We start from the raw sequence: 20,588 nt of genomic DNA, 5'->3' as shown, positions 1-20,588 counted from the left end.
GGTTTCTGGAGCATCCTCCATCCAATCTTGGCAAGTAAGGCGTCGTTAAACTTCTGAAAGTCGCGGAGTCCCAGCCCACCAACAGATTTCGGTTTCGCTATACTTTCCCAAGCGACCCATGCCATCTTTTTCTCATTCTCATTATTATCCCACCAGAATCGCGTCATTACTGACTGAATTCTCTTGCACAGCGACACAGGTAGCTTGAAGCACTTCATGGAGTATGACGGGATTGGAGACAGCACACTTTGTAGCATTACTAGCTTTCCTGCAGAGGAGAGGAACTTTGTAGACCATCCTCGGGCTTTTTGCTGTATTCGATCAATAATGGAGGCGAACAGATCTCGCTTGCGGCGGCCAAACTGCTCCGGGAGTCCCAAGTACTTTCCGACTCCACCTTCTTTTTGGATATGTAGCTCTCTCTTGATCATAGCTTTTAGTTCCGCTGGTGCCTTTCTAGAGAATGTGAGGGCTGACTTCTCTGAATTTATAGTCTGCCCCGAGGCTGCCTCGTATCGGCTCAGAATCAGGTTGAGAGCTTTGCAGTTTTCCTTACTAGCTTGGAGGAAGAACATAGTATCATCCGCGAAGAGGAGGTGGGTTATCCGAGGACATACTCGGGCAACTCTCAGTCCCTGTAGGTCACCATCCTCTTGTGCTCTGTTACATAATCCCGAGAGGACTTCACTACACATAATAAATATGTAGGGAGAGAGGGGGTCGCCTTGACGAATCCCTCTGCTCGGTACTACCTTCTCTCTAGGCAAGCCGTTGATGAGGAAGGAGTATGTAACTGTGGAGATACATTGCATAACCGCTCTTATCCAGTCCCGGTGGAATCCCAACCGTTTAAGGACTAGTGCTATAAAATCCCACTCCAATCGATCGTACGCTTTGCTCATATTTGTCTTTACCGTCATTGCACATCGCTGTTCTGCTTTTGAAATTTTCAGGTAGTGGAGCACTTCATGTGTGATGAGAATGTTATCTCCTATTGCTCTCCCGGGTACAAACGCCGACTGGTTTTTGGAGATAAGTTTGTCCATCAGCGGCTGGAGTCTACGAGTGAGCAGCTTCGAATAGATCTTGTAATAGACATTACACAAAGCAATCGGTCTATAATTAGAGACCTTCTGCGGCTTGTTGATCTTCGGTATGAGCCTGATGTTGGTGTCGTTCACATTGGCCGGTAGCGGTTCTCCGCTGAAGAACTCTTGTACTTCTCGTACTATGTCTGGCCCAATTTTCTCCCAGTTTGTTTGAAAAAACCCGGCTGAGAATCCATCAGGCCCCGGTGCTTTATCGGCGTTGATTGAGAATGCGGCTTCCTTTATCTCTGCGGGGGATGGTATACTGGTGAGGTGATGGTTGTCTTCATCGGAGATAATAGGGTGAAGGGCCCGATTGACTGTATCTTCTCTTTCACCCGACTTCGTGGTGAATAGACTCTGAAAGTATTCCCCTATAACCTGAACTATCTCATCCTCCTTATGCACCAGCTGGCCAAGTTCATTCTCAATGACTGAGAAGGCATTTATCCTCTTTCTCGTCTTAGTGATCGCATGAAAGTATCCCGTGTTACGATCTCCCAGTTTCAGCCACAATAATCTACTCTGTTGCTTCCAGTAAGCCTCTTCGGCAAGATAGGCTTTACTGAGCTCTTTCGATATCTCTTGGATCAAAGCAGTGTCATTTGCGGGACTAGCCAGAGCCGCATTTAGTTCCCCTTTCTTTTGCTCAATTATTTTCCTGCTATTCCGTTGTTGAGTTCGATTCCAGGCTGATATTGCACTTCTGGTACTAGCCAGTCTCTAAGTGACTGAAGCATCCGGGTCATCTATCCAGGCTGCAGCTATTACCTTTTTTGCCTCTTCATTTTGGCATAGCCTGCGATCGTACCGGAAGGAGCCTCGTCGTCTTTTCCCACCTTTATCAAAAAACGTTAATAGTGGCATGTGGTCTGAACTCTCGAACCCAAGATACTGGGCAGGCTATGGCAAGAGAAACGAGGTAACCAAACTTTGTTTTTTGTCCGGATTCCCGTATACAAAAGAAGAATAGAAGCTTTTGCCTTCAAACTCGATCAAAGTATCTATTACATTTGGAGTAGACTCAAGAATTTGGAGGTTGAGATCATGCTTCCAAAATAAGCCTAGTCCACCAGCACCATGACCGGTGGGAGGAACAAGATGATTGCAGTCATATCTCATGTGTTCCAGCTTCTTTAAGACAAATTCATTGGGGTTTTTTGATTCCATGATGAAGAGTATATCAGGGTCGAATTGCTTTAATATCTCTCCCAATCTTCGAACTGTCCAAGGGTTCCCCAGACCTTGGCAGTTCCAGCTTGCTATAGCTAAGGAACGAGGTTGGATTGGATTCGAAAATCCATCCTCCGTCTCGTTGATCGCGGAATCAAATTGCATATAGGTACGTTATCAGATGTGTTGTTATCTATCACGTGTGGAATCCCAGCACGAGAAGATTCACCCTTGCCTCTTGTTCCTTTAACGGTTTTCCCACTTGCCTCTGTTTGGAGTCGTTTCCTACAATTTAGTTGCTTAGCCTGCTGCACCATCCGTTTTTTGGAGCTTGTTCCGGGGAGTAAGACTGGGCTGCCAAGAACTCTACGCTTTCCTGGTGGTCTACCTGGCTTTCGTTTTTGACTCTTTTCCGAGACTGCAATGGTGGCAGTTTCCAGCTCCTGCTGATCCTCCTGTGGTCCTAGTCTGCTCGAGATAGGCACTCTCTCATTCCTTCCTCTGCTTGATATATTCTCAGGGCTCAAAACAGGGGTGTTATCTTGGTTCAGAGGCCCCAGTCTGGCTGCAATAGGTACACGTTCCGCGGGGGAAACTTTTGTCTGAGCATCAGCTACATCTTTACTAGTTATTGCCGCTCTAACCATATGAGCAGCAGATTCCTCAATTTGTCCCTCAGCTTCAGCTTGTCTAAGTCTTTCTCGTCGAGCGGCACTCTCCAAGGGATCAGCGCAGTTGATGTACTGTGTCATATATTCCCAGACTTCACCAATTGCCTCCTCCATAGCTGCCTGAGGGAGATCATTTTCTCCTTCCTTACAGGGGATCCCCTGATCTTTAGGCCCCCTCTCACAGCTTCTTATCAGAGTAGGCTCATTTTCCTTAGTTGTGGATCGAGGTTGGACATTGCTCCTTGGAGAATATGCAGAGTGGGACTCCCCACGAGAGCTCTTATACTTATCACGGTGGTTGTCATCCCGTTTGTAAGACTGGACCTCCTCGCTACGACGAGTATGCTCACTATTATATTGTCTCCTAGGTTGCCACTCCTGCCTATTTAGGCTCCTGCCTTGATGGTAGGCTTCTGATACTCCATCTCGGGCGGATGATAAGTGAGAACGCTGCTGGTAGTGGCCCCTTGAGGGAGGTCTAGGGTGTTCGTCACGTCGGTAAGGCGGCCTTCGTGACTCCTCCTTTTCGTACCGGTTCCTTGTCCCCGTTACTTCTTTGCTGTTGAATGAGCCATTGTCTCTATATGGGTCCTCTTGGGAGGCTAGTAACGCTTTTTTTTCTCGTGCTTTGCCTCGAGACAGTCCCTAATGTCATGGTCTAGTCTACAACACTTTATACAATGCCTGTCGAGTTTCTCATAGACCAGTGAAGCAGTAAATTCATCGCCATTAGGATATTCGAGAATAGTTGTTTTGATGAGGGGAAGTCTCCCATTAACATGCACTCTCATTCGAAAGGTTAAGGAAGTGACTTCCGCAGATTCGTAAGTGCCTATATCTTCTCCAATCTGTCTTGCTGCTGTTTATGTCCATAGGTGAACTGGAACACCTTGAATTGTAATCCAAAAAGGAATCATTGACGGGAAAGATGGTGAGATAGTCGGGGTCCATCGTTCAAGGATAATCATCCATCTAGCATAATGATACGGTTGTTTAGCCAGAACAGTTAGTAAATCTGATTCTAGTTCAAATTGAAACTGAAACATTCCCGAGCCCAAATCTGAGCCTATCGGTGGGACATCCGCCTTCCAATGGTCGATGAAGAACGGTATCAGAGACTAAACTTTCTGGGCCGAGGGGTTGGTGACCTTTCCAATTAGTGTTAAAGAGTGTTTCTTAAGTAGGTCGGCGTTGTCTGGTTCAGTAAGGCGAACTTTAGCTGTTCGCGGAGCAGGTCGATGCTCCAAAGCAACCGTCTTTCCTTTTTCATCGGTTGATAGTCTTCGATGCATCTTGAGAGAAATCGCTTCATAGTAGGGTGAAAACGTGGAGCAACTCGGGGGTACTGTAAGAGAACCGAAGCGACCAGTACTCACTGGTATTCTACAAGTGATTCAAAATCGAGTTTCTTCAGGCCCAGCGGTACAAGCCTTTAACAACTCTGTTGAATCGATCTGTCTTCAGTAAAATGTTGAGATGCTTCATAATACATGCTGCAGGGGAAGATTCCGGTGAGAATTAGCGGTTCACGGCGGTCCCTCCGACCCGAGTCAGGGGAAGAACCCGGTGGGTGGACGAGCAGAGGAGAGAATTACCCGCTGGATACTGCTAAACTGGGGAGGAATTTGTAAAAGAGTTAACTTTTGCGGTAGATCGCTAATGGTTTAATTGTTATTTCACAAATTCGTGAGTAATTAAGGATTTGTTATTTGTTGACAAAAACAAAAGGACTTGTTATATTTCTCCGTGGATGATTGTGTTGGTGGTAGTCACGGTGGTGATGAATAGTCTCGTTATGGATCATGTCATCTTTATAATGTAAAAAACTTTGTTATAAAAAAAGTATTTATAATGTAATGTATGTTTCACCTCACTTTATAAAGCTTTGGGTCACGCCTATGACGAAGGATTGGCAGCATGGTTTGCTAGAAGATAGATAGTTTTCTTATAAAAACTAAGTACCAATGCAACATACATTGTGAAACGTACAATTTTTTTTGTTTGAATAGATTTAACATTTTATTGAAAAAGAAAATGAATAAGTACAACCAAAGCACAGGTGACTTGTGATAAACATCACATTTATTTATTGAAATAAAGGCAAGCTCGTTTGCGGAATATACAGCGGGTTGAACGAACAAGCAAGCAATTTTGTGGATACATAATTGCTAACAACAAACTAACAACAAACCCAAACATAACAATCAAATTCGAGCCTTTCATCAAAGAAAAAGAAGAAAAGCTGTGGAACATGGTTGAATTATACATGGATGATATAGGAAGAACAGGGAGTAATAAAACAAGGCTCAGCAATGCCATCTCTTGGAAGGGCTTTTAGTAGGAGAAGAAGATCCAACAACTTTATCAACCAACTTCCTCAACCCCTTCTTCTTCTTCGTTTTCTTCGACTTACCATCTCTCTTACTCTCTTCTTCAACCTCTTCTTCAAACTTCAAACACAGCTTAAGAACTTGCTCCTCCACATTGTTTAGTCTCTCCAACAGAGTTCCTTTTCTCTCGGTCTCCTCTATCACTTGCTCCATCGGACGGCACTGAACCTTCCCTATGCTCCTCGGCGAAGAAAGATCAAGCGACGATGGGTGAGTCCCACTAGATGGAGTCGAAGGGCTGGAGCTTCTCGGTGAGCTTCCTTTCATCTCTTCTAGCTTCCTCACCATGACATCAATACGGTCCAGTCTTGAAAGGATGGGTTCTTCCACCATAGCCATTGATTGATGATAGATTGATAGCAATGATACAGCACCTCTTCTCGTTATTGTCCGCTTCACAGCTTTGGTTGTTGTCGGAGTTGTTAAAGACAAGCCAGGAATTGGAGATTGAAGACATTAACTACGCCACGTTTAATACTATTACAGAGAGAGTTTAGCTAGGGTGTTACGCGTGTCGTCGGTCGCACGTGGTGGTTCTACTTTTCCGACACCGCTCCTGTCTCATACGTCCAACATTACTCCCATGCTTCCTTATCTAATTTAATCCCCCAAAAATATCCTATATGGACTATGTAGGAAACTAGATAATGTTTTTTAGTTTTTGTTGCATTGTTTGATATATAAAAAGCACAGGCATGCTAGCTTCTTGAAGCTTTTATTTTAATAATTTTCAAATTTTAAGAGATTCAAATTATAAAAACCAGAATTTCTGCAATTTATTTCATAGTAATGAATAAATTATCTACGTATCCGTCGTTATTATGGGCCTAGACAAAGAGTCAAACCTCACATCGCCGTATCCGTTATTAAGGGCCCATTGGGCCTACAAGACTGAAATATATAAAAGCCCATGTAAGAATCCATCGATAATAATGCCATTGGCTTTGTTCTGGCAAACAGTTCTGGACAATGGTGTCGTCGAAGAAGCCGAAGAGCGATGGCGTCAATAAAGGCGACGGCCTCAACGCACGCAGCTCCGGCTCCAAATCGAAGAAGAATTCGTCAAATAAGGCGAAGTTAAAGGAGGCTGCGAAGAAGGATGCGGAGGTTCACGAGATCTCGGAATCGTCGAGCAGCGAAGGGAGGCGTGATGAGCCGAAGGAAAGCAATGGCGGCGTCGTGGTTTCGGAAGACGCTAAGATGATTAGGTTCCCGATGAATCGGATTCGGAGGATCATGAGAAGCGATAACTCAGCTCCTCAGATCATCATGCAGGACGCTGTGTTTCTTGTCAATAAAGCCACCGTACAGTACCAACCATTAGTATATTGGCATGTATAGCTTGAGCTGCGTCGACTATCTCAATTGCTTTAGTTTAATGAATTTGAGAGTATCATTTGCTTATTGTCAGTGTGAATTAGACACTGAAGTCTCGCTAATTGCCATGGTAGTGATAATTGCTGCATAATGGCTTTGCTTAGATGGACACTGAAGCTAAAGGATTCATCCATGTGTGGTTTTTAGACTTATAGATATCACAAACACATAAGAAAGTCATAATTTAATTCTGAGTAACATTATTTAAATAAAGCTCATATGTTGAAAAGTTGTGTGAAGGAATTATTTGAAATCTGAGTTTCATTTCATGGTGTTTGTAATATGAAGGAATTGTTCATTGAGAGGTTTTCTGAGGAAGCTTATGGAAGTTCTGTTAAGGACAAGAAGAAGTTCATCCACTACAAGCATCTATGTAAGCTCCAATCTCATTCCTATCTGCATGTTTGCCGCAATCTGAACTATTGCCTGATGATACCCTCAATCACTTAATTCCATGTATGACGACATGTCTGAAAAGTTCTTGCTTATGCACCGATGATTTTGAGTGTCTCCATTTCGGTGTATCGTACAATAGCCAGTTAGAAACATTATAGTTGATCTGTGAATCTGTTCTTTATCATATACTATTATTACAATAGATGATGAATTGAAATCTTTTTTTTTTCTTTTCATTGGCAGCATCTGTAGTGAGTAACGAGGAGAGATATGAGTTCCTTGCGGGTACTTAGTATATACCCTATGAAATATTAGTTTCTCCTAAGTTCCTCACCGTTACTGTAATTTAATGTAACTTGTTAAATCATATGAACTCACAGATTGTGTTCCTGAGAAACTAAAAGCAGAGGTGGCCTTGGAGGAATGGGATAGAAGCATGACAGATGTAGGCTGAGATTTAACCGTTGGAAGGAACCTACCTGAACCTTTGGGAATTTGAGTCATCTCCAATCTTCTCACTCCTTTATAATCCTTAATGAGATTGCACATAGTTCATTTCTAGAATGTATTACCACCTTTTTTCTTTATTTTTACGAATTCGAGTTTATAAGAGTTTTCGGAACTATAAGGTTTTACTTTCCTAGTATAATAATGAAATTTATGATCGGGCAATAAGACATACTATCGCCCCTAACATATTGTAAACGCAAGCATTAACAAGAGCTTACACTACTGTCCTGGTTGTTATAGCAGTCATTGTCCAAAATCAGTATACTAGGTGGAAGAGGAGGTTGAAACGAAGAAAACAATTTTGTTGATGCGCTTTACACCATCGATTCAGAATCTGACAATGATCAAGAGGATCAGAAGAAGATCTCCAATGAGATGACAGAAGAATAGTGTGATAACAATGAGTGTGAGAAAGAAACAAGGAATGTTTTTAACAACTTTGGTCTAGACGATGAGGCAATATGTGCTACTGCATCACATCTACATTTATCATCACCGAAAAATAAACCTGATGAGATGATGATTCATCGAGATCCACGGGAGGCTTATGGTACGTACTACTATAGTTATTCCAATGGCTTCTCAAACCCTGTTGTATGATACCAATGGTGTCCAAGAACATCAAGAATCAATAGATGAGAGAGTTCTTGTGACAACAGAGAAGGGACTAAGTGGAAATCTTTTGGGACTGAAGCCATCGAAACCATACAAGAAAATGATGAAGACATTGATGCTGAAACCTTGCAAGAGCCCATGAGAGAAGCTAACAAGGCTGCTTTTGACTGGTTTATTTCATCTCCTCAACTTGATCACATGAAAATATCTTTCAGTCCCTCGGAAACCTTGCCGGGTTTTGATCTGAAGATGAAATCTTCCTTTCAGTTGGTACCAGAGACTACTGCTGGTGCTGATTCAGACAAGGACACTTTGTGATGTGTTCAGGGGACTGACTGATCACAAAGAGTATTCATCAATGCTTCACAAAGCGTGATAATGATGGAGACGTTTCCAAAGACAACCGTTGATGTTTTTGCGCTGGTGCTTGAATCTGGAGGCAGTTAGTCTCATGACTCTGTACTTTCTAAACCTCTGAACACTACTCAAAATGCTATCTGTGTTCTTTTACCAGAATACGATAACCTTGGGAGATTGCTTACTACTGCCTTACTGGTTCTCTGGGTTTTTGTAGGATCGTATTTTTGGCATATTATGATGTTATAGATTGATCTCTTCTACAAAGGTCAAATCCTCCATCTCTATCTCCCTCCTCATCTCCAAATGGTCCAAAAAGCTTTGCTAATCGGTGCGAAACGATTAAAACATACTCTTTGAAATCCTTAACTAATGTGAAACGAAGAAGACAAACCGATTGAGCTGCAAGTAACCTTTGATTATTCTCAAGTATTCTAGTTGCTCTTGATCCCGAAGAAATTAATTTCGTTGTGTCTTGTTGTTACCGTAAATTGTCTTAGTGTCGATATCTTTTGTTAGGTGTTAACTTCTAAAAGTAGATCCTAGTAATAGATACAGAGCCCAACCCAAGGGATCAAACCAAAGGAGCTCCCACTCCAACAAGTCACTCTGCTCTCAACCGTAGCGCCAGCTCAACCCGAATCCAATCTGATGCTGATTGGCGCCAGGATCTTTAACTAGCGGGACTAGGCTGGATGATGGATAGGGGTGAGAATAGAAGCTCATTCCTAGCTCATTGCCATTATGTTAATTCCCCACTGATAGCCGAGGCATTGGCCCTTCGAGAAGCTCTAATATGCTGCATTGAAAAGGGAATCCTTCATGTATACTGCGAGACAGACTCCCTCAAACTGGTTAAAACGCTCAACAAAGGATCTCCGACGGCGGAACTGTATGGCATTGTTGCTGAGATACTCTGTTTATCAGAAGCCTTTGAATCTATTTCCTTTGTTTGGATCAAACGTTGTAAGAATAGAGATGCTGATGCTCTGGCAAAGCAGGCTTTCTGGAATGAATCCTCTGTAATGGCTCCCCTGGATTTTGGAGTTTAAGTTTTAATGAAAAGTTTGTGTTACAAAAAAAAGATCTTAGTAATAGATAAGTTCTCTACTTTACACATGTTACAAACATAACCTAATCCATAACTTTTTCGTTACTCTTCAACATCTGTTTATATGTTTGCGATTTATTCAAGTTATCTATTTTTTTTGTTATTTGACTACAGAAACCTATTCTATAACGATATCTTTTCAATAGATGACAACTTATATTGTAACATTTATTACTCTTTATTAGATTTTAACTTGGAAGAGATTAGCCTGGTACAAGAAATAAAAAACTTAGAAGAGATTAGCCTGGTACAAGAAGTTTTTGGACTTCCCTTTAGACTAACCTTGCCTCGCATCCTCTGCAGCCATATCGTTCTAAACATTAAATTTTTTTATTGCTAGCTTGAGTCATGTCATCAGAGTTGTGTAAAGGGAAAGACCCAGCGGTTTAACATAGAAAAAAAACATTACAAGTCTTTATCAGCCCAGTCTCCAAAATTGGAAACACATACATTAAAACTAAGTGAGGAAACCAATTTGGATGGAATAGTGTGGCCCATCGCCATTAAGAATAGTAGAGGAAAGGTTTCTTTGGTTTCATCGGAGAGAGGCCCAGGCATCCGAGTCCTCGTGCCCTTGGGTTCGGATCAGATCTTCGGATCGGGTCTTGTCGGATCCGGATCCTTCGGATCTTAGAAATTTGGACCCATATAGATACCTATAAATTTTCGGATCGATTCCGGATCGGATTTTGTCGGGTTCGGGTCTATAATTTTAATACCCGTAAAATATCCATAATTTTCGGACACATTTCGAATTCAGGTCAGTCCGGATATTTAGGACCCGAAATAACCGAATTAGACCCAAAAACCCCACAAAATATCCGAAGAACCGCGAAAATACCTGAAAATTTACCCAAAATTAGACCCGAAAACTCAAAAGATACATGAAATTTTACCCGAATACCCAAATTATTATTTTTTTTAAATCTAAAAAATTACCAAAACTCTGAAATTATACCAAAAAACCCGGACCCAAAACTTTTAAAAATATATGAATATCAAAAACACATCCAGTTATCCAAATGTACCTAATATATATAATAAGTTTTGGGTACTTCGGGTACCCGATCGGGTTTTGGGTAGGATACGGACCCGGACTGAGACCCACAGTTTCAAAAAAGAGATCCAATAGGTAATTAGCATGGACGTGGACCCAGACCCGAACCTATATTTTCGGGTTGTTTCTGGTTCGGGTCTTCGGATCCGGGTAAAATACCCAGGCCCAGGAGTGATGAGAAACTACTAAACATATTTGGAAAGGGAATAATATAAAAGAGAAACCCAAAAATAAGGAAAATATTTGTAAAGAAAAAGGAAGCACCTACTCGTATAAATCGAGGGTGAGAGATAAACAAAATACGAAACAAGACGTTTGACCCAAGCATCCAAACATAAAAACGGAAGCTGTCTCCGAGTGGGCTGCCGGAAGAGATGGTTCTAAGTTGCTTGGTCCGCGTTGCAAGATCGGAACACGCTTCCTTATCTCTCGTATCCAAGCGGCACCGTTCTCTACTGTTGACGCCTGAGCTGTACAACTTCCGAACCCTTTTGGGATGCACAGAAAACCTCATCTATCTATGCTTACGCATCCCTCCAGACCCAAACCCACGATGGTTCACCCTCTCCCTAAAAGCCCTTGATAGGCGGCTGGTCCCAGTGCGGTCTTACTTTTACCAGCCTCTGGAAGCATCTTCCATGGTGGCCCATGGTTGCGGGATCTACGTCATGGGTGGAAGGATAGGCGGAAGAGCCTCGTCCAGTGTCATGTTCCTGGATTGTCGATCTCACACGTGGAGCACTCTCCCCTCCATGGGGGTGGCTCGATATTCAGCTGCTGCTAGTGGACGGGAAGATATACATATTGGGAGGGTGTGATCGCCGTAAGTCCAGCAAGTGGGGAGAGGTTTTCGACCCAAAGAAGCAGACTTGGGATGCCCTCCCCATGCCCCCACCTCATTGTCGTTTTCCCTCAATGTGCGAAAGCATAGTGATAAACGAGGACAAGGTTGTTGCTCTGAATGGCGCAGGGGCATGTGTATCCTACATACCAAGTGAAAGCAAATGGATAAAAGGGAACAAGGAAACCTCTGAAGTTAATAGGTGTTGGCATGTGATAGATAATGTCGTGTATTGCAGTGAATTAGGTGGGCGGATATTGTGGTGTGAGGCACATGAATGTGATGGAGTGGAGAGAGGTGATGGGCTTGGAGTCTCTCAGGGAAACTCTCGCTGCCTCCAAGCTCGTCAACTATGGTGGACGGTTGGGGGATTTCTGGGAGTCCAACAAACCGCTGATGCTAGCGCAGGGATTAGAGATAACTGAACTCGATGAAGAACTTCCCGGCCACAAACTGAGCAACTCTGGTAACAACAACATGTTCATCTTCTGGGACGTGCTTGCTCCTCCTAATAAGTTAGAGATTTGGTGTGCAGAGGTCTCTTTGGAGAGACACAAGGAGACATGTGAGATTAGAGGAAACATTTTGTGGTCCCAACCTATCGTGACACTGGATCCTCCTCCTCCACATCGCCTTCACTGTCACATTTTGTATGCTCTACCTCTCAACCTCTGAGCAAAAACTCTTATCTTTTTTCTCTATATTTGTTATTAAGTCTCAAAAATAATCTATTTTTCTTAACATTTTGTGTATGTGATGAAAAAAATTTTATCTGGACATTTTTCTTTTCCTTGTTAACCATCCCATGTTTGCTCACTTTTTTCACAAAGTTAATGGCAATTAATGTTGTAAGTTGTATTTCACAAACTCTTTTGCTATGCCTTCGAATCACATTGCCATCTACTTCGTAATACAGATCTTATAATTTAATCTTAAATTATTTTTCTGTATAATTGTTTGTTTCAGATAATTTTTGAAGAAGCTTCAGCATATTGCCTCAATGGCTAACCAGAGTGACAGGTAAAGAAGATATACATTGTGGTTTTGACATTGTTGAGATATGTGTTTTGTATATGACTCAGAACCTGAATTGTGAATTGTGATATGGTTTTCAGGAAGGCTTTGACTTCTTTAAGCTTACCACTTCCTCTAAAACTGCATCAACTATGGAAACTGAATCCGAATCAGACTTGCAAGATTATCGTTCTTGCGCTTTTGATTCAAGAAGTGGTGGAGAGAAACTGAAAGGGGCATTTACACCTTCAAGGTTTACACAAGGTCCTCGGACCATTGCTTCAGTTATGTCTGAAAGTGAAAATGATGATAAGTCATTCTTAAGATCTAACAGCTCGTGGCTCCTCTTGCGTTAGTTGAGATAGTGGAGACTGATGCTCTGAAACTTGAAACAGGTGAAGCTCCTGAAGTGATGGAGACTAAAGCTGAAATGAAAAAACATATACAACGACGAATTTAGTTCCGATAATGTTTCAAATGAAGTCATGAGCATGTGTGATAATGTTTCATTACAGATATAGTTCAAAATAAAGTAAAACTCGAGAGGTTCTTTGGAATTTGTGAATGAAAATTAAGAAACTCGTTAAAGAATGTAAGATCAAGATTAAATCGATAGATGTGATTTAAGACTAACGACAAGGAAATAAAACACGAAACATAAGTAAATAACCGCAGGAATGTAATCATTTTCATCACAAAATATTCAAAACAGTTCATAATCCAAAGCAAAAAGAAAACAGAAAGCTTTGAGAGACTAGCAGCTCCGCCACCTCCGATCAAGAACCCAATTACGAGAAGAAAGTTCTGACGGAGACGAGACGAAGCTGTTACACAAACAAGCGACAGAAAACCAAACTAACAATGCAAGAAAACTAAAATAGGACTTTGATTCATCTGCGGATAATAGAGAGTTAATGACCGAACTTTACTTCGCACCCTTCTTGACGGCAGCCTTGGTCACCTTGGCTCCGGTTGGGTCCTTCTTGTCAACGCTCTTGATGACACCGACTGCAACAGTCTGCCTCATGTCCCTCACAGCGAAACGTCCAAGTGGTGGGTACTCAGAGAAGGTCTCCACAACCATGGGCTTGGTCGGAGTCATCTTCACCATACCGGCATCACCATTCTTCAAAAACTTGGGCTCCTTCTCAATCTCCTTACCAGAACGCCTGTCAATCTTGGTGAGGATCTCAGAGAACTTCACGGCAATGTGGGAGGTGTGGCAATCAAGAACCGGGGCGTAACCGTTACCGATCTGGCCCGGGTGGTTCATGATGATGACCTGGGAGGTGAAGTTAGCAGCACCCTTGGCAGGGTCATCCTTGGAGTTGGATGCAACATACCCACGCTTGAGATCCTTGACGGCAACATTCTTGACATTGAATCCAACATTGTCACCTGGAAGCGCCTCCACAAGAGACTCGTGGTGCATCTCAACAGACTTGACCTCAGTGGTCAACCCTGAAGGAGCGAAGGTCACAACCATACCAGGCTTGAGCATACCGGTCTCAACACGACCCACTGGCACCGTTCCAATACCACCAATCTTGTAGACGTCCTGAAGTGGGAGACGGAGGGGCTTGTCAGAGGGCCTCTTTGGCTCGTTGATCTGGTCAAGAGCCTCAAGGAGGGTTGGTCCCTTGTACCAGTCAAGGTTGGTGGACCTCTCAATCATGTTGTCACCCTCGAAACCAGAGATGGGGACGAATGGGATTTTGTCAGGGTTGTACCCAACCTTCTTCAAGTAGGAAGACACCTCCTTGATAATCTCATCGTACCTAGCCTTGGAGTACTTGGGGGTAGTAGCATCCATCTGCAACAACAATACATCATTAGCATCAAAACATAACAGTATAACCACAATAAGCAATGAACAAATGAATAGCTAATTCACCTTGTTACAGCAGCAAATCATCTGCTTGACACCAAGTGTGAAAGCAAGAAGAGCATGCTCACGGGTCTGACCATCCTTTGAAATACCAGCCTCGAAACCACCGGTGGTGGAGTCAATAATCAAAACAGCACAATCCGCCTGGGAGGTACCGGTGATCATGTTCTTGATGAAATCACGATGACCAGGAGCGTCGATCACAGTGCAGTAGTACTTGGTGGTCTCAAACTTCCAAAGAGCAATGTCGATGGTGATACCACGCTCACGCTCGGCCTTAAGCTTGTCCAACACCCAAGCGTACTTGAAAGACCTCTTGTTCATCTCAGCAGCCTCCTTCTCGAACCTCTCGATGACACGCTTGTCGATACCACCGAGCTTGTAGATCAAGTGACCGGTGGTGGTTGACTTCCCGGAGTCGACGTGGCCGATGACCACAATGTTGATGTGAAACTTCTCTTTACCCATGGCTAAATAAATCTGCAGATGTTAAATCATCAGATCTAATCTTTTTTCACAAAAGAACAATCATCACTATAGAAAAGCCGCTATCGGATTCAAACCGACTTCTACCACGTGATATAAACGTGGTGCTCTATCATCTGAGCTAAGCGAGCTACGAATCAAAAAACAATCTGGAGATTCAAGAGGTTTACACGAAACGATCCGAGAGGTTCCACGACTTTAACACAAGACGAAGAGAACGTCGGACGTTCGTATGCTGCTCATGAATCACACATTCACAATAATATAATAGCTAGATCGATCTAATGAGCAAGAAACTGGTTTGCGATCTCTCCGATCGTTGATTAGATAGAGATTAACCAAGAAAAATCTAAACGAACAAACAAACTAACTAGAAGGTGAGGGAGGACGAAAGGGGTTACCTTAGAGGTATAGCGGCTAGGTTGAAGAAGAAGATCGAGATGGAGGATCATGAGAGAGGAGCTACGTGTTTATATACATGGTGCTGAATCGAAAGAAAGGTTAGGGTTTTAAGATTATTTCGTTGATGAGATTACGATTCTACCCTCGTTCCGCCGTCAATACTTTTTATTCTCTGTGGTTTGGGCCTTTGGGATTGGTCACACTATCTTCGGCCTCAGGTTTTTATTTGACAGTCCAGAATGTTCGATTCTAAAGTGGATTCCAGTTCACATTACCAAGCAAACCTTTTTTTTTTTTTCCAACTTTTACAAAGCAAACTAAAGACATCGTTTAAAGCTTTCATTAAAGAAAAATCACTCTGATTATTCTCAAAGTGATTTGGATATCTTGAAGTAAAGGTTTACAGTCTTAACATAGTTCTATATATAAATTGAACAATACAGAAGGATACACGCTACAAAATCATTAAGAACTGATGCAGACATCAAAATGCTTCTTCATTAGATAAAAAAGATATACTAGAATCATCTATCTATCTATCTATATTATTAAAACATAAGTACACTTATAAATTAACCCTTAAAACTTAAATTTATTTACGACTCAATGTCACTGAAGTAATAACTAATTTATCTTTATCATTAACTGTTTTTTCCCTAATTTAATAGACAATTACCTAAACTAAATTCATAACAAATTCATGATAAATTTAAAACTTAATTAATATACCATAAATCAAGATCCATATATTTAGGATCTCCGTAATTGGTAAGTCAATTTTTTTTTGTCATCCAAAAAAAAAAAAAGACTACCTAATCAATGTTAACAAATACAATAACAAATTTATTATATAATAATTACTTTCCCAAAATTTACTTTGTTTCAATTTTTCTTAATAAATAATTTTTACTAATTAATAAACAAATATATATATATATATATATATATATATGAAAGTACTATAGTCTTGTGTGTGTTTTTTATAAGTGAGACGCATCAAAATTTAAATATAATTTTTAGATTGATACTGAAAATTAATTTTAATATTATAAAGATGAATATGTTTCACATTTTGATTTAGTTATGTGTGTCATCGGATTTAGTAAAATAGATTTATATAAAGTCAAACATGCATCTATATATAATTTATTTAGAAAGAAAACGGATGTTTCATTATTAATTAATAAATATGACAAAACGTGGTATAAGGTTAAATGTAAAACAATAATTAATTTACATAAACGTAAAATAACTTTTAAAAGCCACTTAAACTGATTTAGATATCCGTTTAATAAATTTAGAATACAATATCATTTTAAAACTATATAGTTATATTTCCCATTATTTATTAGTAATAACTAAAAAAAATAAAAAATAAATTAATCATTTATAGAATATATAAATAAAATATGAATTATTCTGTTAATATATCATTGGTAGCATATTTTCAAATAAATACTAAATTAACCATTTAAAAGTTCACTAAATGCTGAATACAATAAATTCATATGTTAAAAAGTATTGGTGATACAGTTGACCATTAAAAAATTAAAAATATAAGTACTCAATGAATAAAATAATTATTATGTTTAAAATGTTATATTAAAATTTATATAATATATGTAAACAATAAATTTATATTATATAATTTATATAAAGCAAATTTTTATTTATAAAAACAAAAACAATTACTGGTGCTGTCGCACGGGTGCTCTAGTAGATTTAAAGTAGTTTTATAATCCCTTATATATTAATTCTGGAGCATTATAACATGTTTTCGTAGCCATGTTACATCACGATAATGATTTTTAGAATTGTTAGAAAAATAAGTTGGTCTATATAAACATATACTATGTTTTTTATTAAACTAACTATCAAATTAATTAATAGTGTACAAAATAATATTTTTTATTTCCATAAATAAAAGCTACGAAATTACCTAATATGATTATATGATAATTAATGATTATGAATAATACATATTTGATAAAAAATATTACAACCTCTCTCTTTTTTATTTAATTTTATACTATTAAAAGAAATTAAACAATCACATTAAGCATATAATAAAAACAATTAGATTTTTCTTATATGTTATATTTTGAATATTTAAAAACGACTATAAATTACTAAAAATGTTAAAAGTCCCACATTAAAATTTTTGTGATCAATGGTTTAACCTTTTTTGTTCAAGCAAGATACAAATGATCATATATCATACGGGTGGGCGTTCGGATACACGTTCGGTTTGTATCGGATATTTCAGTATAAAGGTAAATAACTCGTTCAGGTATTTCTACACTTCGAGTCGGGTTCGGGTATTTTATGTTCGGGTTCGAATATTTTATGTTCGGGTACGGATATTTTGTGTCGGATTCGAATATTTAAATTTTGAAGAAAAAATAAATAGATTATTCATTGTTTAAGTTTTTGTATTTAAAATATATTTTAACTTAACTATTTTTTTAAAAAAAATTAAAAGATTAAACTATTAATAGGTTTGGAGATAAAACTTTAAAAATAGAAAGACACTAATTTAGTTGTTGTTTGGAATTTTAGATGCAACTTTTGTTAATGTAAGCAAGAACTTGATATGTATTTTAATTGAGTTGCAAATGATTTTTTTCCATAATTATATGTATATTATTTAATTTTGAGCAATAAGAATCATTAATATAAGTATTTTGAATAAAATGAGAGAAATAAACAAGAAATATTGAGTAAAGTATACTTATGTTTGGTTATCTTCGGATATCCATTCGGGTTCGGATATTACCCGTTCGAATTCAAATATTATCTGAACTGGTGAAATAAGCAATTTGTTTTGTTGTTCTAATTTGATGATTTTTTAGACCGAACTGGTGAATATATACTAGACAAACATTTATATTTTGAGTTTGCACTTATATTCTATAACAGCCTGATATATTAGATTTAAACACTAACCTGTTAATATAGTTTGCCAGTGATTTTTTTTCTTCAAAATTTTGATTCTTAGGTATGTATATGGAGTGAAACTAATTTTTACAGATGTCCATTTTTTTAATTGACACTTATGTAATTCACTGAATTTATAAAAGAAGTTAAAAAAAAGAAACTTAACTCATATCAATGAAACAAATACGAGAACGAAAGTACAATTCTATAGATGTAGAAAATGAAATCACTTATGGAGAGTCAATAGTAAACAAATCGAGAGCATAAAACATAATCTCCTTTCGTCATTATACAATTGATGTTGCCTATTTGGTTTTGGTGATTTGTGTCTGCTGCAAAACTTAATTTTCTTTTGTGCTTATGAAGTTTTAAAAATAATTAAAATGAGATGTAATACATTAACTATTCAACAACGATGATAATTCATTTTATTATTTTACAGAAACAACATTGTCAAATTCTCTCTGACACGGTTTCCAATGCAAAACCGTTGGAGACTTCCCTGCCGCACTTCCGGCATGAATCCGGCGAGCCTCACCACTGGTTCTCCTCACCAAGAACTCCGCTCTCAAAGGATTCTCAATCTATTCCGCTTCCTATGGATACTGAGAACTCTTTCTCTATTCCAAAATCTACTACCCGTAAAACCCATCACAAAAAACATTTACCCTGCCCCATATCATGTCCTCCATCTGTCCAAGATGGAACTATGCTTCCAACCACCAAGCTGATGATGATGGAAGGGTGATCCTCATTTGGCGAGACCCACTGTCAGTCTCGATCATTTCCCAATCTCGGCAATCAGTTACTTGTGAAATCAAAATCCCGGGTCTTCCAGCCTTCATTTACACTGTTGTTTATGCTGCTAATACGAGCCAGGAGCGGACAAACCTCTAGGCTGAGCTAACCCATCTTCATTATGTCTTCGACCTCGACTCTAAGCCTTGGATGATGGGAGGTGACTTTAATCAGATCCTTCACTCTACAGAGCAGTCCGTACCCTTTGATTACAACAACTCTTCTGCCATGTACCAATTCAGAGATACTCTTTTGCAAGTGGGGTTGTTTGACTCAAGATTTCAAGGGCCCAGTTTCTCCTGGCCAAATAAACAGCATGCAATCCCCATTGCTAAGAAACTTGACAGGATGCTCCTCAACTATGCATCTATTCAGTCCTTCCCTCATGCTACTTCCTTCTTCCAAGCCCCTATGATATCTGATCACTCCCCCTGTCTCACTGACTTAGCCTTCCCCTTACCCAAAGCTGGAACCCAACCTTTTAAGTTCCTTAACTATCTCACCAAACACCCAAATTTTCACCAAGTGGTTCAGGATGCGTGGATTCAGGCTGGAAGTTTGTGCATGGACCTTGCAAGTTTGTGCTGGAAACTAAAAAACATAAAGAGGGAGCTCAGAACCTTAAACAAAGAAAATTTTTCAAATATTCAAGAGAGGGTTAAGGAAGCTTACCGTTTGCTTCAAATTTTGCAGGTTCAATCACTAGACTCTCCATCGGCAGAGACATTCCTTCAAGAGTCTATCTTAAGTCAAAAATGGCACTTCCTGCGACAGATAGAGGAAAGTTACTTCAAACAGAAGTCAAGAATTAAATGGTTAAGCCTAGGAGATCAAAATACTACCTTCTTTCAAAGGATGTGTCAGGCGAGAGCAAGCTACAATGCGATCCGGTCGTTCTTATTGGCTTCGGGAGAAATTATTGTTGACCCACTTGAGATGAGTCACCTTGTTGTAGGTCATTTCAAGTCAGTGCTAGGTCCTGAAGGTTCAGTTCTGAGGCTTCAATTCACCCCTCTCGCTTGGTTTCACTCGCTTACTCCTTTGAGATGCTCGGTGGCTCAGCAGAATCAGATGATAGTGCTCCCAACTTCAGAAGAGATAACCAGAATTATGTTCAAGTTAAACCCCAATAAGGCGCCAGGGCCAGATGGTCTCTCTTCTGGTTTCTTCAAGGCTGCTTGGGATATTTTAGGAGAGGAAGTAGTTGGTTCTATTCATCAATTCTTTCACTCGTCATTCCTGCCAGCTACTGCAAACTCCACGATCCTAACCTTAGTCCGAAAGTTCCCCGGAGCCTCCTGTATCGTTGACTACAGGTCAATCGCGTGCCTCAATACCCTCTATAAAGTGATCTCACGGCTGCTTGTCTCTCGACTGAAACCTATTTTGCAGGGTCTCATTGTACCAAATCAAACAGCATTTGTCAAAGATAGGCTTTTAGTTGAGAATACAGTTCTTGCAAGTGAGCTAGTCAACG

At 39.9% G+C, this 20,588-nt stretch overlaps 5 protein-coding genes across 6 annotated transcripts; 3 read left to right on the top strand and 2 right to left on the bottom strand.

Moving 5' to 3' along the window:
- Positions 1-5,041: 5,041 nt before the first annotated feature.
- Positions 5,042-5,925, bottom strand: LOC106293858. The gene has a single exon (XM_013729493.1). The coding sequence runs from the start codon at positions 5,659-5,661 to the stop codon at positions 5,239-5,241; it is 423 nt and encodes a 140-aa protein (XP_013584947.1). The 5' UTR covers positions 5,662-5,925; the 3' UTR covers positions 5,042-5,238.
- Positions 5,926-6,270: 345 nt separating this feature from the next.
- Positions 6,271-7,829, top strand: LOC106292944 (chromatin accessibility complex protein 1). 2 transcript variants are annotated; one of them, XM_013728612.1, is made up of 4 exons: positions 6,271-6,657; positions 6,988-7,072; positions 7,339-7,380; positions 7,476-7,829. In XM_013728612.1, exons 1-4 carry the CDS (start codon positions 6,292-6,294, stop codon positions 7,547-7,549), a joined length of 567 nt encoding a protein of 188 aa, XP_013584066.1. In that variant the 5' UTR covers positions 6,271-6,291; the 3' UTR covers positions 7,550-7,829. The 2 variants fall into 2 exon arrangements, with proteins under 2 accessions (XP_013584066.1, XP_013584067.1); XM_013728613.1 differs by having other exon boundaries at positions 6,271-6,627; positions 7,476-7,791.
- Positions 7,830-11,119: 3,290 nt separating this feature from the next.
- On the top strand, positions 11,120-11,563 carry LOC106344271 (putative F-box/kelch-repeat protein At4g39600). Its single transcript, XM_013783680.1, has one exon. The coding sequence runs from the start codon at positions 11,120-11,122 to the stop codon at positions 11,561-11,563; it is 444 nt and encodes a 147-aa protein (XP_013639134.1).
- Positions 11,564-11,859: 296 nt separating this feature from the next.
- LOC106344270 (putative F-box/kelch-repeat protein At3g24610) lies at positions 11,860-12,261 on the top strand. The gene has a single exon (XM_013783679.1). It carries the CDS (start codon positions 11,860-11,862, stop codon positions 12,259-12,261), a length of 402 nt encoding a protein of 133 aa, XP_013639133.1.
- Positions 12,262-13,258: 997 nt separating this feature from the next.
- LOC106294941 (elongation factor 1-alpha 1-like) lies at positions 13,259-15,530 on the bottom strand. The gene is made up of 3 exons (XM_013730661.1): positions 15,376-15,530; positions 14,495-14,968; positions 13,259-14,413 (listed from the first exon to the last, which is right to left on the bottom strand). Exons 1-3 carry the CDS (start codon positions 15,424-15,426, stop codon positions 13,526-13,528), a joined length of 1,413 nt encoding a protein of 470 aa, XP_013586115.1. The 5' UTR covers positions 15,427-15,530; the 3' UTR covers positions 13,259-13,525.
- Positions 15,531-20,588: the final 5,058 nt, after the last annotated feature.

This window comes from Brassica oleracea, chromosome C5, assembly GCF_000695525.1.
Source record: "Brassica oleracea var. oleracea cultivar TO1000 chromosome C5, BOL, whole genome shotgun sequence".
In the NCBI taxonomy this organism is placed as follows: Eukaryota; Viridiplantae; Streptophyta; class Magnoliopsida; order Brassicales; family Brassicaceae; genus Brassica; species Brassica oleracea.
This window is presented reverse-complemented; position numbering and strand designations above follow the sequence as displayed.